General features: G+C 40.3%; 1 protein-coding gene across 7 annotated transcripts in view; it reads left to right on the top strand.

Moving 5' to 3' along the window:
• Nucleotides 1-16,643, top strand: part of GLIS3 (GLIS family zinc finger 3) — a 496,781-nt gene extending 480,138 nt beyond the window's left edge. For all 7 annotated transcript variants that reach the window (XR_013533768.1, XR_004744698.3, XR_013533763.1 and 4 more), the window contains 2 exons: nt 11,355-11,537; nt 12,423-16,643. Coding sequence is in view for 4 of the 7 variants with exons in the window: in XM_078368412.1 (XP_078224538.1) it covers nt 11,355-11,537; nt 12,423-12,559 (320 nt within the window). In the remaining 3 variants the exon portion in view is untranslated. The remainder of the gene's footprint in view (nt 1-11,354; nt 11,538-12,422) is intronic.
• The last annotated feature ends 1,287 nt before the right edge of the window (nt 16,644-17,930 follow it).

The raw sequence follows: 17,930 nt of genomic DNA, 5'->3' as shown, positions 1-17,930 counted from the left end.
CAGCTAGTACATGGCAGAGTTGGCTATCAGATCTATCTCAGACCCCTCAGGACTTGTTAGTTTTGAAAATCTCTATGTAATTTCCAAATGTGTATTATCACCATCAGGACTCACTGAACCATTTTACTATAACTGTATATATCCACACATGGCAATTACGGAGACACATTGCAATTAGTTTACTTTGGCAGCTTATCATTTTGAGAATTTGGAAGCCATAGGCCACCGCACGCTAGGGTTTTGGGTGGTTTGGGAATATTTAAATGAAAATTGATTTCAACTTTTAACCAAGAGTGTTTTAAGCATGCTGCCTTCTCACTGGATTTTTTTCCTATTATTGTCCCTTCTTGCCACCTGTTCTGCCCACTCCTATACCCTCATTTGAACCTTTTGCAGATGCGACTAGCAGAACCTCCTCCTCCTCTGCTACCCAGGCCCTGGAAATGAGCATATAAGCCTAAGGGCCCAAATGTGGTTCACAGTGATAAGTGCTGTTCCCAGCTAGATCAGGTGTGGTGCTGTGAGGGGCACAAGTGGAGAAAGTACTCGGCATGTTCAGAGTGCATCTTGCTGTGGCCTGCAAGCTGGCAGCAGGAGTTATAAATGAAAATGGCCTTGCTTCTTGGAATGAGATAGACTTTTCTAATTAGAAGCTTTCCTGCTACACCCCATCTCTCCAAGGACAAAGGGACCAGGCAGTTGCTCCAGTGGTCAACTTTTGAACTACTTTCATGGGTTCCTTCAAAAAGAATGTGCCTAAGTGGAATTTTGAGGGTTATTATTTTCATTATCTTCCTCTTTCTTAGTAGAGTAGTTGCTTAAATGTCAGTTGTAAATAGCTTGAGTGCTTTGCAAGCTGGTTCAGTTCTCAGCCCAAAGAAAAATCTGTCTTCCTAACACAGTCTGTGAGCTGTTCTGCAGCTTCCCCATTTATAGACTCTGTATTAAAATGAAGAGTCAGTTTTTATACCTCCTCCAGGAGGAGGCTTAGTAGAGTCCTACCTCAGATGAAGACCTGGATGGTACTGATGGCCAAGACAAGGAGCCAAGGCAAAAATGATAACCAAATTGTGGCAGTTTTAAGAGCAGCACAATTTTATACTTAATGGTGCTAGGTTGTGTGATTAAAAATGGTTTAAGAATTGCTTAGGCGTTGCACAGAACCTCTGTATTTCTAAGCTTATTTCTAAGGTCTGAAGTGAAATAAGGCCTACTATGTGCCAGAGAATGCACAAAATGCATTTATAAACACTCATATCTATTTTCAAAATCCTATAAAATTTCAAAGAAATGAAGCTCAAGAAAGAAAATCATTCATCCAAAGACACACAATTGGTTAATGGATCACCTGGGATTCAGACCCAAATCCAAGTTGTTCATGCAATGGAATGTAAATAAAATTGAGGCTAAATCAGAAAATTGGCCATGATAAATTGCTGAAATATCTGTTTCTACACTTGAGGATTTGTAGAATTTTTTCAGTGATTAGGTGACTTGATCAATTTTACTAATTAATTCAATACTTTTCTCCCTAATGAGAATATTTGTACTTTCTAAAATGTTGATGCAGTCTGGGTAACTTTGTCTGTAACCTGGCAGTGAGAAACCTCAACACAAGTGGCAAGATGGTGTTTAAATTGATTTGATCATGAGCCTGAGCCCCAGTGATCTGACGCGAACTGTGTCCCTGAACAGATTTAAAAATTTGAGTCCTGATTCTGAAATACGGTAGCTATGAGGATTTGGATAAATTTAGTTATTTTAACTTCTCTCTCTTTCTTTGGGTGGGGGAGCTGTAAACTGGGGAAAATATTACTTAACCAAAAAGTTGTTTTAATGATGAAGATTTTCTATATAAAACACCTGAGGCAATGCCTATCTCTGAGCAAATAAATATTATTTCCTTTCCTACCTCATCACAGAATTCTGAGTGGCTGGTATAACACTAAATATTTTTCCAAAATGCCAAAGCAAGGAGCCCACCAGTGAGAAAGCTCTGGACTTAGTAAGAGATTGCATGATTGCTATTTTCATCCTGCTGCCCATTTTTTTTTTTAAGACAAAGCCTACACCCCCCCAAAATTCCAAATATCTGGGTATTTAGAAATACTAGAATGGTTGGATGAATTTTGCACTTTGTTTATATGATACCATATCAATAAAAGTATTGGTTACAAAGGCAAGATATTCAACATTTCCTCTGCTTTCATCTCATTGTCTAAAATGGGAATATTTGAAGTACCTGCTAACAGGACAAACGTCAGAAGGGCAGTTAAGAAATGTTTAAGGTATTTTAATACTAAGTTACCATGTAGGTAGTGAGTGTATGATTCCCTGGGCCTTTCTCTGAGTTCACAGTTTGAATGCATAGAATTAGGCTGAGCAGCTGTGGCCAAAGACTATATTCTTATGGCCTTTAGGAGCTTTTCCAGAAACTAATGTGTTCATTATTTCTCATTGGCTGTGTCATGGATTACAGAAGGTTTTCTAACACAGGAGGTCAAGGGTCCCTAGAGAGTAAGGGTTCCACAAATAGCCTGAGTGTTGAAGAAATGAAGTCAAGCAGAGTGAGGACATTTATCTTGTTTCTCTTCTGTCCCTTTTCTTTCTTTCCCATCAAAATTTGTATTTTCAGAGACTGTTTAGTGTGATTGGATGGGGGAATTCATAACTGTCATTAGTGATTGAGAGCTTTAACCTGGACAGAGCATTTGAATCCCTGGGAAGCACCTAAGTGACCCAAGTAAATCTCCCACTCCTAGGCTGCGTGGAAGCATATTTTTAGCAGGGATTCTTTCTATACTTGCTGTTGTCTTTGTCATCGGCTTTCCCATGTCCATTCCATTTACCAGGAAGCAGAATCCCTGGATTCAGCAAACCTTCCCTTATTCTACCCTCTGACTTTGCACTCCAAGGCTTAGTTGAAACCAAAGAATCTTCTCAGCAGGAGAAAGTGTGGGTCAGCCAGAGATGAGCCTCAGTCCCACAGAGAGCTGAGGGTTCCAGGTCTCTATTAAGTACTAGGGTGTATGGAAAAAAGAAAGATGTCACATCAGTAAAAGGCCTGTAGTTTAATTCTGACTAAAGTAACCAAGATTTCCTTACATTTATTCCGTCAACAAATATATATTGAATGTTTACTGCATGCCAGGTACTAGTCTCAGTGCTATGGATACAATAATTAAACCAGACAGGGTGTCTCCCTTCATAGAATACATATTTTGGTGGGGAAGGCCTAAGACAGATACATAATAAAAAGTTATACGTGCAGATTCATAATAAAAAGTTATACGTGCCCACCCATTTAATAGACTATTTTCAGAGCCATTTTGGGTTCACAGCAAAATTTGGTAGAAAGTACAGGGAGTTCTCATATACCTTCCTCTTCCCAACACCCTCCACACCCAATCTCTCCCACGACCAACATTCCACACCAGAGTGGTGCATTTGTTACCATCAATAAACCTACAACGATACAGCGTATTCAAAGTCCATAGTTTACATTAGGGGTCACTCTTAGTATTGTACAGCCCATGAGTTTTAACAAATGTATAATGGCATCTATTGACCATGGTAACATTATACAGAATAGTTTCACTACCTCTGTGCTCATCTCCCCCCACCCACCAACCTGTGGAAACCATGGACTTTTACCATCTCTATAGTTCTGCCTTTTCCAGAATGTTCTGCGTTTTCAAATTGGCTCCTTTCACTTAGCAATATGCATTTAAATTTAAATTCTCTCCGTGTTTTTCATGGTTTAATAGGTCATTGCTTTTTAGTGCTGAATAATATTCCATTGCCTGCATGTACTACAGTTTATTCCTTTGCCTACCAAAGGAAATCTTGGTGACTTCCGAGTTTTTGGTGATGATGAATAATGCTACTATAAACATCCATGCCTGGGGTTTTATATGGACATAAGTTTTTCAAACTCTTTGGGGAAATACAAATATTTTTAAAATGGCTTTAGTTACAGTAGATGTGGCATCATGAGACTTGGTGACCCTGAAGTGGATTGAACAACAGTGTCTTTATTCTGTGGGGATATTCCAACTCGTAAAGGAGCCCAAAGGCATAGGGTGAGTTCTTTTCCAGGTGACCAGAACTTCAACGCTTGCACAGTAGGCTGGAGTCCTCCAAATCCAGGTTTGCTGTCCTTCATTTGCTCTGGCTTAACTAACAAGCAGAAGGCTGAGATTGTCCTTTAATATAGGGACACAGAGAAGAAGAGGAGCAGCAGAAATATAAGAGGGCAGTGATGAATGGTGGTGAGATGTTGGCAGTTGGTTGCAGAAGTGTGGAGCTGCTAGTATTTGGGGGAGACAGCAGCCCTGGTGTGGCCTCCAGTATATGGCTCTTGTCTTACTGGATCTTAGGGGATGCCACCACTATCCCTAAACCAAGGAGCAAGTTGCCCTAGGGGTTGTGTACCAGCTTCTCCTTTTTTCTTTCCCTGGACTTGGTTTATGGGAAGTATTCAAAGATGGCAGGCCAAGGGTCCCCAGGAGTAGGAGAATCCACAAAGAGCCATAGAATGTTGAAAAAGAAGAAATGCAGGGGCAGAGAAGAGTGGGGTCATGCATCTTCTGTGTCCTTGTCCCTGTGGTCCTGATTCGAGCCATCCACTCATCCCTTAGGCTTCTCCATGTCCTTGCATATGCAGCCTTCACATGACTGGGGCCAAAATCTCTGCACTTCCTAAAGTAGTAACCCACAAAATTATAGTTTCTGTGGAAAAATAATTAGAGCTGTAAAGCTCATAAATATACATCCTTCCTTCCACTTGGCTAGCAAACAGCCATACGACCAAGAAACTGACGGGCTGCCAACTCTGCCTCTACTGCTGATATCTGCTTATTCTATGTAGGCACAAACTGCTTAGCACCAAAGGCAGGAAATCAGCCTGCCAGGGCTGGATCTCAGCAGAGCTGTGGGATGGCCTCCTGACTACACCTGCCATTAGCAGACAGGGCCCAACAAAGGGAACCACAATCAAAACTTCCTGGTTTGTTTCTTTTCATTCTTCCTATCTTGAATGCATTCCAGAAAAGAGAATTTCATCTCTATGTATCCCTTAAAGAAAATTTTCCTTTTATTGTCATATGTGGTATGAAATTCTATTACTTGACTTCTGATTTATGTTTGTTGTCTTTGTTTCTCATTAAAATGCAAGCTCCAAAAAGGCAGTGTGATTTATTCACAACTATATCCCCAACACTTGAGTAAGTGCTTAGTAAATAGATGTCAAGTGAATGAAAGCATAGAAATTGAAATGCTTATGTTATTAGAATAACAGAAAAAGAAAAAAGTAAAAGTAACATAGAATGTGAACTGTGTGTGAGCCACATGCTCAGCCTTTACATTGGATGGTCTCTGTTAATTAGTCTTTGTGGTTACCTTACAAGTAGATACTGTTAACACCCTCATTTGGCAAAATTACAATTATTTTAACAAAGGCAAGTACTCACATTAGTCACTGTTACTTCTGAGAAGCCAAAGGAACAGATGACTCCTGAAAGTTGGGTAGTAGCTGAAAAACTATAGCACTTGGCCTGGATGCCTGAATTGATACAGTCTGCATCACAAGGTAGTTAAAGGGTTTTCCCATCTGACATATCAAGGGTTCTTGGAACCTCAGCATTGTTTCCAAGGAGTCTCCTAGAGGATCCTGCCAAGCCTGATTAGGTCACACACTGGTGGGATAAGTTCTGGGGGACTGATGTTTTTTAGGGGTTCCTGTTATATGTGGACATTCTGGACCTATGAGAGGTCATCATGGTCCAGGCTGAGCCTAGTGCAGGGAAGGGGCAGTCTTGATTCTGAGTGTTGTCCATTTAGCACTTTTCCTAGTGTCCACGGTTTGGTGGTGGTTTCTCCAGCCTCACTGTAAAGGAAAACAAGCATTTTGTTTTGCAAGGCCATCTGCTGCATAAACAAACCTAAGAACACAGATCTTGACTTGTCCCCTTGAAGGGGTATAGGCTGATGGTATTAATCACCATCCATGTTCAACAGTTGGATAGAGCATTCTGGGTTGACACTCCACCATCATATTGTAGGAAAAATGGAGACCCACAAGGGCACATCGCCACCCTGGTGCACATGGAGAGCTAGACCTGCAATCTGAAGTGAAGAAAGTGGGTGACACATTTCTTTCTCCTTTTGCTGTTCCAGAAGGGAATGTGGTACCTCTAGGAGAGTTGGAGTACCCTGGCAGTTTAGCCTAAAATGCTCCTCAACTTCTTGAGGGGTTGGCGGTTGAGGGACCATTCTTTACTTATTAATGTATTTATACTCTGGTTCCTTCCACAAAGATTGAAGTGACAAATTTGCAGGGAAAAGATAGATGTATTAAAAAATGTAATATACTTTCTATCTTACAGGCCAGAAATCTAAGATTATTTATGTGACTTAAACTTGGAATGGGTCTTGTATTTTTCTTTCAGGAATTTAATCCAAAACGCTCTTGAAACAAAGTCTGGTACACCTGGGAATTCAGATTGCCCTAGAACTCTGCTGTCAGGTGTACGGTAGCCATAAGCCATGAGTGGCTATTTAAATTTGAATTAATTAAAATTGAATAAAATTTAAAAGTCAGTTCTTGAGGCCACACTAGTGACATTTGAAGGATATAATAACCACATGTAGCTACTGTATTGGACAGCACAGATAAAGAACATTTTCATCATCATGGAAAGTTCTCTTGGATGGCACAGCCCTACAGGGTGTCCTTCTATGCTTATATTTACTCATGTGATTCCTTTCTCCTCTAACCTTCCGCACTCCCTTTCTACTTTGGGAAGGAAACCCAAAGCTTCATGGGGCTGCTTTATCATTAGCAAAAAGGATTGTGAACTCTTAACTTGAACCTATCATCAGAGACACTAGTGACTCCATGACTAAAAGCCTTCTAAGAATGAATGTTAGTGATATGTGAAGAAACTCATGCATGATATTAGAAGCAAAAACAGAAGAAAAATATATAAAACATTTCAGTTTTGTGAGTATATAGCTGGCCATTTCTGAATTGTGGAAATAAAAATAATTTTTGCCTTCTTTGTTTATACTGAGTCTGTGTTTTCTAGTTTCTAATTAGCCTCAAGTATGTTTCTAATTAGAAAAACAAGTTTGTTTTTAGAAGAAAAACTTGCCAAAACTGAGAGGCAGAAGAATGATTCTCTTTGACCTTTGGGAGCTGCAGTTTAGGTAGAATACATTTATCTGCAAGTTCCTCCCCTCCTCCATTCTTGAAGGCAAAATAACTTTTAAAGTAGAGGGGCAATTCTATAATTAAATGTATAATATCAACTAACATTTATTGCCAATTTATATTTATGTGCATGCTCTTATGCTATTTATAAATGCCTGTGTTCTGACTCAAGCTACCTTATCAATCCTCAGAACAAGGATGTCATCTCCCATGTCTTTGGTCTCGGCAATACCCTACCCAGCACTTGATAGCCACTACTCACAGACAGATTGGCTGACCTTGCCACCACTCTCAGGTTTTATGCCCACAGAATGTGTTAACATCTTGCCTCATTTTGCTTTGGGTCCGAGAAGTAGTGTTCTTTCCAAATTTGCTACATGAAATCCAACCGCTGGATTACAGGAGCCATTCATCAGAAAATGAGTTGGACCTTCTCTGGGTTTGTGTGTGTGGCAAGACCCTAATGGAATTTTTTAAAAATTTGTTAGTTTTGTGGAAATAGGGCTGGGAAGAGAATATGTGAAAACTCTTTGAGTGACCACAATCATCCACACCAGTGTATTTGGCATCTCTAGTAACTGGCTACTTGGAGGGAGAGATTTAATAAAGAGGATTTTCTTTTCTTGAGTTGGCTGTTAGAGTGATAAAACATGCTTGTGGGGCCATTCTGGTTTTGACAGTTTCCTGTGACAGCCAAGACACCCACAGGCAGGAATTAGAGTCTGCTCTGCACTCTTCACTCAGATCCAGACTAGGATATGAAGCCCAGAATGTTGGGTTTGATATTTAACTTTCCCAGGTATATTTTCCCACGTCACAGACCTTTTATACTCATGTATATCACAACACTTGATTGTAGACAGAAGCATGTGAGACACTTCTGTTCCTTCTTAGAAATGGAAGAAAAGATAGGAAAGGGAGAATAAATTGGTTTTCACGAAAGGCCAAAGTCTCTACCATTGCCCCTGAATGATTGATGTCCCTATTTGTGAAGTTCTGGGAGTTTAGTGAAAAAATACCTTTTTTTTTCTTAGAAGGGTAATATACTGAGTAATGCTACCAGGAAATTTATGGGTGACACATATGCAAGCTCTGCTCTCATAAGGGTATAGAAAGAAAGATACTGTTTATTTTGCTCAGGAAACATTACATTCTAGTAGACCAATCATGATGGTTTATGCTAACATTTTCCTCCTGATGGGTATGCCATGTTTGCATGTGCCTGGCCTCCAGGTACCAAAGTCAAGATCATCCTAAGGACGTACCCAAACCACACATAGCAGGTTCCTGCAAACCACTCAGCCATGTTGCTCTTTTGAGCCCCCAATGGGGTGAATGAAGAAATTAGTATGTGTGTCAATTAGTGCAGGATTGAGGAGCCATGAGCAAGAAGAGGTATACAGCTCAGGTGTTCAAAAGGCCAAAAATATTGTAGAAGATTCCACCTGGGAACAGGGGGTATGCCACGTACCTGCTGTTTTGTCCTTTCTTACATTGGTTATTGTTAAAATTTCCAAAAAGAACCAAGAAGTTATTTATTTCCCTTAATAAACTTTTAAGAACTACATTGTCATTGTGAAATAATTATATCTTTTATTTAGCAAACATATATACTATATAATTTATATTGTTAAATTATATAAATGCTAATTATAAAATTACATTGTATAATATGTAAATATTAATTTTTATAACCCAGTATGATGTAATAACTATTATTAACCTCATTTGACAAGTTGGAAAACTGAGACACCAAGAAGCTAAGTAATTTCCTAGTTGACCTAGGATGTGAAGGCCAGGAGGTCTGCCTCCGGAGTGCTTGCTCTTCACCATTGCTAAAATTCAGAAAAAATGTAAAGGCGAAGAAAAATCCGAAAAGACAACTCTAGATGTGGTAACTTGCCACCTTTATTCTGTAACGTAGACATCCGTTTAATGGATCCTAGGCTTTGTATTCAATTTTATGTCTTGCTTTTTGAAAAATGAATCTTAATTTTTTGATCACTAGCACTGCAATAACTGTCCCTGTGCAGAATTTCTTAATGTTCTTCATAATATATTTTCAGGACACTTCCTCAGAGGTGAATTTCCTTAATCCAATAGCCTGAACACTTTTAGGATTCTACATACTGGTCATCAAACTGTTTTCCAAAAGGCTTGTCCTCTCTTGCAGTGTCTACAATACTACATAGAAATGCCTTCATCATTCACACTTCAGCATTAAGAATGATTTTTAGAAATCTTTGTCAATGTCGTAGGTAGAATGTAACATTTAACCGTTGTTTTCATTTGTGTGCTTGAGAGTTTACAGTTTGCTCATATTGTATGATTAATTATGAGTATTTGAGTGGTCTGTTTGGGTCTTTCACCAACCTGTCCATTAAGAACCATGCCTTTGGGGACCAAAAGGAAAAGAGACAATAGTTTTTCATTCTTCCTCCTTCTGGCTTGAAATGGAATTTCCTTAGGCATTTTCTTAGTCTATACTAACAACAAGCAGTTAATCTTCTTCCAAATGTTATGTGGATTTTTCTGTTGATTCTATATAAAGTGCACTCTAGTCTGCTTACAAAAGATATTATTTTGTTTTCTACTATGAATATGCCCTGTTCATAAATCTGCATTTGATCTGTCTTGGATAGTACACTCCTAGAGGGTTACTAGTGTATTTATGGACAGTTAAGCACAAATTCTTGGCAATATTCATAACCATAGATTAGGCATTCCAGTGTCCCAGCCCAGGGTGATCTGAATGGTTCCACAGGCTACACTGTGGGTCCTAATGAGAAGTAAGAAGGGTTGAGAGCATAGTAGATTGTATGTATCAGTTCACTCTGTTTTTACTTAAAGAGAACTAAGAAGAAACTCAAATAGCACCTCTCTATTCTTTGGATAGGCAGTTCATTTCTTTATTAAGGAATGAAGCCTTCCCATCTCAAGAGGCAGTTCTAGTAGAGGAAGTCACACAGGATTACGGGTCCAAAGTCCTTGGGTTTGTTCTGTATTCTCCATTATTTAGTGTTTGTGGAAGAAATCTTGGGGTACTTTACTAATCCCTTTTTTCCATAAAAAACAGAATAGTGATATCAATAATTACTGACATTTATAAAGTACTTTAAAACATTACAGATGGACTTCCTTATCCAGTGACTCACTGAATCTTCACAATAGCCCTGTGAAGTAGACAATGACATTCACATTTTACAGTTGAGGAAACAGACACAATGAAATGTAGAGAGTTAGCAGCAGAGCCACAACTCTCCTTCCAATAACGTATGGAACTAAGATTTCATTATTACATTGTTTTCCTGGAGCATAATATGCTTTTAAAAAAATCTATTGACTTAAATTTCCTGTGAGGTAAGGAGAAAGAAGAAAACGCCATCATGAAAGGAGTGGAGCATCATAGAAAAGACCTCACAGGACCCCAAAGAAAACTGCAGTGAAAGGAATAGATGAAATAAGATTATCAAAACGTTGATGAGTCTTTTCAAATATTACTCTTGTCTCATATTTTTCCTTCTTTGGAGTTTTGTTTTTATCTTCTAACATTTTTATAAGATTCACTCCTAGTTTTTCTATTTACTGCAAAGATCAGTGATAGAAAAGTAAATCATAGTACATCCAACTATGAAATACTGTCTAGTCAGGATAATATGATCTTAAATGTGTATGAATTTCTCTATTGGAAAGACAGATAGGTGGATACGTTTTTAGGTGGCCCTTGTTAAGAACATTCTGCAGGTTTTTAACTAGTATGAAAACAGAAGAAAATATAGGATAAGGAAGTTAGAGAAGATGCATTCAAAATCCAGTGGGAGACTCAGGGGTAGGAATGTCCCCTGAAGGTCTGGCTTTCAATGTCCAGGACTCTTTGGAGTCTAGGGAAGGTAGGAAGCCTTCCCACTTGAGATACTAAAGCACATAATAAAAATGTTACATGTTAACAAGCGTGGAAATTCCTCTAAGATAGAAGAGCTTCAGCCAATAATACATTCCAAATGTTTGCTTGGAAGATTTTGCAGGTGTCCTTAAGAGCTAAAGGCATTGGTCATATGAAGCCAGGCTGAGGTTATGGCTGGGTTGGAATGATCTGTGGAACTTGTGCCCAAAGGAGCTTAATGCTATGCTTGTGTTTCAGGATTTTATGGGCAGCTGCAGACGTTCTGCCCCCCACATTACCCCGATTCCCAGAGAACTGTGCCACCTGTCAGCTCCTGCAGTGTGGTGCCTTCCTTTGAGGACTGCCTGGTCCCTACATCCGTGGGCCAGACCGGTTTCGATGTTTTCCACAGAGCCTTCTCGACTCACTCGGGCATTACAGGTGTGTTGGGTGTCTGTGACTTAGAAATTCCTGTCAACTGACAGGAGAGACCAGGTGGGCTGCCTGTGACCGACCTGGGCTAGACTTGACCAAGCACATGACAGCATGATTCTGCAGAATGACCCCTGAAATGTCTCTCCTCTTCACCGTCCTCTCCAGCCCTCCTTCAGCCCCTCTTCCACCGCCCTGGTTCAGGAGCCATCATATCTCTCCCAGACTATGGCCATAACCTTCCAGTAAGTCTCCCTGACCTGATTCCTCATCTTTACCATTCTGCCCTCCATAGTACTATGAACATTGCCTCCCCAAAATGAAAGAATAAAATATGCCACTTTCCTGTTCAAATAGATTAGTTTTCAATCACCTAGAGAATAAATTCAACTCTCCAGCATGATATTCAGAGCCCTCATGAGTTAGGCCTGGTTCAGCTCTCCACACCTACCCATGCACATTTGTCCCTACATGCTCTTCACCTGAGCTTTGCCAGCACCCCTGACCCCACATGCCTTTCCTTCTGTCTTTGTTCTGTTTCCTCCTTCTGGAATGTTCTTTCCCAATTTCTCCATCTGTGATAATTCCATTCTCTTTTACAACTCAACTTTAACATCACCTCCTTTTGAGGCAACCCCCAGCCTTCCCTAGAACACTTTTCTTTTACTTCGACTTAGCCTGTCTTTTGTGCAGTCATATTTTAGCAGCTGCCTGTAACTCAGCCTCCTCCCTCACTAAGGTCGCTGAGAACAGAGACTCGCCATAGGGCCCAGGCTGGTTGTGGTTGCCTCCTTAGCCCCCAGTTTTCACTTGGTGGCTGCATTACTGTAGTGCACCTTTAGTGGGTGTGGCATGGGAAGGAGTTACTGACTTACTGTGTTCTTTCTCTTCCAGTGTATGATTTACCTTCGAGTTCCTCAAGCCTCTTTGGGGAGACTCTCCGCAGTGGGGCTGAAGATGCCACCTTCTTGCAGATCAGTGCTGTGGACCGCTGTCCCAGCCAGCTCTCCTCTGTCTACACCGAAGGCTAATAGCTCTCTTGGCCACTCCTGCACACCCAGGACCCTGATGTTGCTTGCTACCTTTTGTTTTCATACTCTCAGAGACTGCATGAGAAAGGATGTGAGCCCGATCTGTGGGACCTGCAGAGTCACTGATGTGTCTTTTTTTGGAAGGCAGGACTGAATGACAGACCTAGCTTTGCAGGAATCATTGCAGTTGTTCCTTTTTATCTCTGGGTTTGCTGGACTAGGTGACAGGCAGGATTGTCTTTTCAAAGGGAATTTAGAGCCTCACTCTATTGGATACATGTTACTTCCTGGCTGTCAACCCTTAAAGGACACTAATGAAATTATGTGCATGTGAAAATGTAGTTTGGGGATGACCCTGTCTGAAAACTCCAAATAGGAAAAAAGAACCCAATTACCAGTGACCTGCCTCACCTAATCTTCACCCTCACTGCTTCTGATATAAAGCCAGGAACAACAAGGGAAATCCATGTCCAAAGCGCAGAGTGGTCTCAACTCCTAGAAACTCCCTGCGTTTCCTTTTCCTCTTAGCTGCATGCTAACCAGTTCCTTCTCAGTGTTTCTTTAATAGCAAAATAAGGTTTTATATGCCAGCAGCCTATCTTTGTTTTTGCATTTTAAAGACTTGTTATTTATACCTGCTCTAAAAGGAAAAAATATGTAAAGGTCTCTTCTTTGGATGGAAATCATTATTGTTGTAATCACCCCAGCTATAGACATTTTGCACAGCTGTGGTTCTGCCCCCCCCCACCCCTGGCTTGTTATTTTGCAGTTAGCAAAGGCTACCTGAGGGAAATGGAGTGGGCATCTCCTGCACCACCAGTGCTGTAGCAGGAACCTTCCTGGTTTGACTGTTTAGTGACTCCACCTCAAAGACTTTCTTCCAATAAAAACGTTGTTTGACTGGTTTACCCATTGCCTCCACTCTGGTGCTGTGCCCAGAGAAGTGCCAGATGTGAGAACTGGACAGACTGAGTCCTGTACCGGGTTCCCATAGAATACCAAACTAGTGATGCTTGACTTCCAGTGCACAGATTTTACTAACATTTTTCAGGATATCCACTCATCTGTCTGTCTTGTTCCTATACTTCTCTCCCCCATCTTTTTGCATCCCTCTTACCCTCTTCCTGACTGTGGTTCAGCTATGCCCACCACAGCTCTTGCCTGATCATCTTGGGAAGGTAGAGGTGACAGTTCTTAAAGTCTGCAGAAAGAGGCAATTCCTTTTCTGAGTTCTAGGATTGAAGGCCTGGAATTTTCACAGAGCACTTGGTTGAAAATATCAAGCCTAAATAGGAAGTCATTTTCTGTGACGTCTTTACATAGCTATTACAGATCCCGAGTCCTAGGGCATCAGCTATAAAAACTGGCCAATCACAAAGACACAGTAAGTTCTGACATTCTGGTACTATCATATTTCAAGTATTTTTTCTCACTTTTTAAAATGTTTTTCTGAGCAAAAGTGAAACAATGCCATTTGTCAAACAGATCACTTACAATCTTCAACAAGACAACTAAAACAGCTTGGTGTTAGATGGGATTCTGTGACAGTTTGTATACTAAGAGGTCCTTCCCGTCTGGCTCTACGATCCCACAATTGGAAGTATTCTTCCTGATTTCCTGATTCCAGAGTTCATTCCAACGTGTAGTAGAATGAGGTGAATGAAGAACCAAGTGTGGTTTCCGTTTTCCCAGTGCACTTGGTCAGTCTAGTTCCTCACAGTAGTGGGCGGTGTTCTAAGAAAAGCTTTCATATAGACATCTAAGTCTGCGAAAGAGATAAGTTCGCCTCTTTACAAAAACCTGCTCTGCTTTACAAAAGGACACACATCAGGCTTCCTTTACAAGTGAACTCCAAGGCTGCATGTAAAGTACCACCCTTCTTGGAGATTTCATGGGTCATGTCACTTGGCCTAAGCAAGTGACCTAGCATATGCACACTCACAGTTGGTAGCATCCCTCATGTGTCCTTTGTCACACTCTGGAAAGAAAGAAAAACTCTGCTATCTTCAGAGAGATCATCTATTCATACTTAGATATGGAAGCCTTTACAAGGAACTCAAAATACATTTCATTTGTACAATGAGAAAAAAGATGAAGGCAAGGTTGTGATTGCAGTTAACATTGTCAGCCCTGCCTTTTGGCTTTATGTAATTTAAAGTAAAAGGGGGACGGAGGACAAAACAGAAGCTCAACTTTAGAAACCATGGACATCACCTGGGAGGAGCTGCTTAACCAGGCTCCTGTCTTCTGTGGCCTCTCACAGTAACCCTGCCCCTTTCTTACTTCACCTGGGCTGGAGGGACTCTAAAGAGAACCTGGGCAGTAGAGGCACCTGCAGCCCTCCTTCCTCAGCGGGAACTCAATGTGGAGTCCCCGAGGGACATTTGCCTCTCAGAGCACACAGGCAGCAGGACCCAGTGCAGCCCTGCTTCCTGACCATGGGCCTTTCCTGATAGCTGCAGGCGTGAGATTGTGGCCTCAGGATAGGACACATTTAGATGCCTTCCAGACTACACACACTATGCTTAGATTCTCTCCTGACCTTAAAATGTGTCCCTTGCTTACTTTCACGCTGCTGAAGATTTATATATATTTTCGTCATTATTTTTGCAGCAGTACAAGTGGAAACTTCAAGAAATCATTCCCTTTCATGTCCCAGTCTTTTTAAGTCTTGATATGTAACCATTTTCATAAACATACAGAGATTGTCATTCTCCTTTAAAAAAACAAAAAACTAGTGCTTGTGAAAACACAGTGCAAAGACAATTATCCTATTGCATTAAAAAAAATCGGCCTGCCTGGAAACATTTCATTTGCTGTGTTGTCTTAATTCCCTAAAGAGACTGCATCAAAATGATCAAAATGCCAGTTTGTAATTTAGCCTCTGATCAGCTGTTAAATATTATTTAAATATTTACTGGTCCTGTGGGGTATCTCCTATTTCCCATGTCTCCCTCCAATTACATAAGCAATAATAAAAAATAAGGTCTTTAGTAGATCACAGCAGAGTTACCACTGATAACAGTGTTGGTTCTGTTCAGTTGTTTTTGAATTATCAGCTGTCAAGTACAGCAGCACCCTAAAACCAGTTTTGAACAAGGATAAATTCAACCCCCTCATTTGAGAACCCTGACTTTCCAATTGCCTTGAAGTATTGGGAATAGTGACTGTACATGTTCAGTTGAATTATCTGGTATTTTGACTATTTTGGCCATGCCATTTTATAGAAGCATTTTTAAATAGCACTTTTTGTTAGTGGTGTGGAATTTCTGCAGTTTTTTTTTTTTTTTCAACAGATAAAGCAAAAAAAGCACTCATTGGCAAAATAGTGAGTGTAAAAAAGAAGAGATTTACTTTATGCAGGATGCTTTGCTGTCTGTACAATGTTGCTGACATAAAGCACTTTGGGGGGGGAGTGGAAATCTGTTTTCCATAAATCACACAGACTCTTGTACATAGTTATATACACTCACGTAGAGAAATGAACTGCATATATCATACTGGATATGGGGCCGATTTTACTCTAGAGGCACATCTGGTGCTTATTGTCATAAATCTTTTAAAGAATTAGGTACACTTTTTTCTATTAATATGTATAGTTTTGTGATTTGTCACAGTTATGTTTCATATAATCATAAGTTATTTTGTCTTGTTCATGAAGTCCTTTTTTTATGTAAAAAGTAAAATGAAGGGATTGTGCACTTGGTACAGAATAAAACTGGAAATAGAGGAGACGCCCTCCTGCCTAAAATCCTCCTCCAGCCTGTTGCTTGAAAACACGATGGCAACCATCATTGTTTGTTTGTTTGTTTTATTATTTTGTTTTGTTTTACCATCAGCCTCCTACATACTGGGAATGGTAATTATAATTAAAAGCAGATGTGGGGGAGGGAATGTTCAAGTCCAGCTTTAAAATGCCGCATTGCTTTGGGCCAGAGCTGCAGCCTGGATTTAATTATAGATATGAGGACGAAATGGCAGTAAAAATGAATGTCTCCCTGAATCCTTTACATGTTGGGAGTGTCCATAAATAAAACATGAAGTTTTATTTCATCAGATTTAATTAAAGCTTTTATACATGTTTTATTGGTTATTCTATTAATCCGCTTCACAAACTGGATAAATGTGTGCTAGGATTTGGGGTTTATTTGTGCCTTTCAAAGTAGCACTACATCATGCTTCAGAAATGCCTCTAGTGCTTGGTACTCCCGGTGCTGGGATTTCAGCAAGCTGACAGTTGGAGGAGGGGGTCTTTTCAGCCCTGTTTTCCCAAAACCATTCAGAGAAAGACACAAGCATCAATTTCCCATGAGCTGATGCCCTGATCTTTATAATCTGATTCCCTGGAGAAAGGGGTAGGTACTATCTCCCTGGTTTCCTCATCCTGTCCACTCTGCATGCTTTAGAATACCACCTGCCCCATTGGCTGTGATGAGTTTTCTTCCTCAGCTCCCAGCTGGGTGGGGCGGGGTGTGGGAGGATGGGGTTGGAATATTCTTCTCATACCTGGTTTACCTGCTAGCCAAGCATGTGAACCCAAAAGAGATCACATCTCAAGATCCATTCGTAGAAAGTTGACTGTTTCCTTACATTATTTTTTTTAAGATTTGAGAATTATTTTAAGAGAAGATATAAAGCAGAAGGGACGATGGTCCCATGAACCTTGTCTGGTCTCTCCGGGGTCAGAGAGCAGACACCATTAGGTTCGGGGTTGTGGAGATAGAAATGTTGCTAAATGATGACAAAGAGCTCCTCAGCTTCCTAAAAGGAGGTGGCTGGTGGGAATGTGATTTTTGTCCAGCCTCTCCCAAGGAAAGTTTGGCATTAAGTGGCGGAGTTGAAAGTCCACATATCCTAAAACCCAGCAATTCCACTACTTTCGAGAGACTCAAATCCATAATGGCTCAAGTATGAGATGTTCATGGCAATGTTATTCACAGTAGCCCCAAACAAGAAATGATCCAACTGTCCATTAACAGTAAAATGAAAAATGAAGCTTGCCTAAGGAACATAGTGAAATGCCATGGAAGTGACATTTGGAAAGGAAATGACAGAACGACAGCCATACACAACTCAGGGCTGAGTCTCACAAATTTGAGAGAGAGAAACAGATGCAAAGGCAAATATTCAGTGTTATTCTGTTTATGTATAGTTTGAAAACAGGCAAAACTCAGTAATAGAGTTTAAGTGGTAAAAGTAAAAAGAACAGCAAGGAAAATGTCAGAAAGGCTTATAGCTCTGGTGGAGGAGAAAGAACATATGGAAGACTTCTGGGGTGCTGATGGACGATGTTTTATTTCTTGACTCAAGTGTTAGCTTATACAAGTGTTTGATTTATGATTATTTAACTGTCATATATATCTTATAGTTT

The sequence above is a fragment of the Callithrix jacchus genome, chromosome 1, assembly GCF_049354715.1.
Source record: "Callithrix jacchus isolate 240 chromosome 1, calJac240_pri, whole genome shotgun sequence".
In the NCBI taxonomy this organism is placed as follows: Eukaryota; Metazoa; Chordata; class Mammalia; order Primates; family Cebidae; genus Callithrix; species Callithrix jacchus.
This window is presented reverse-complemented; position numbering and strand designations above follow the sequence as displayed.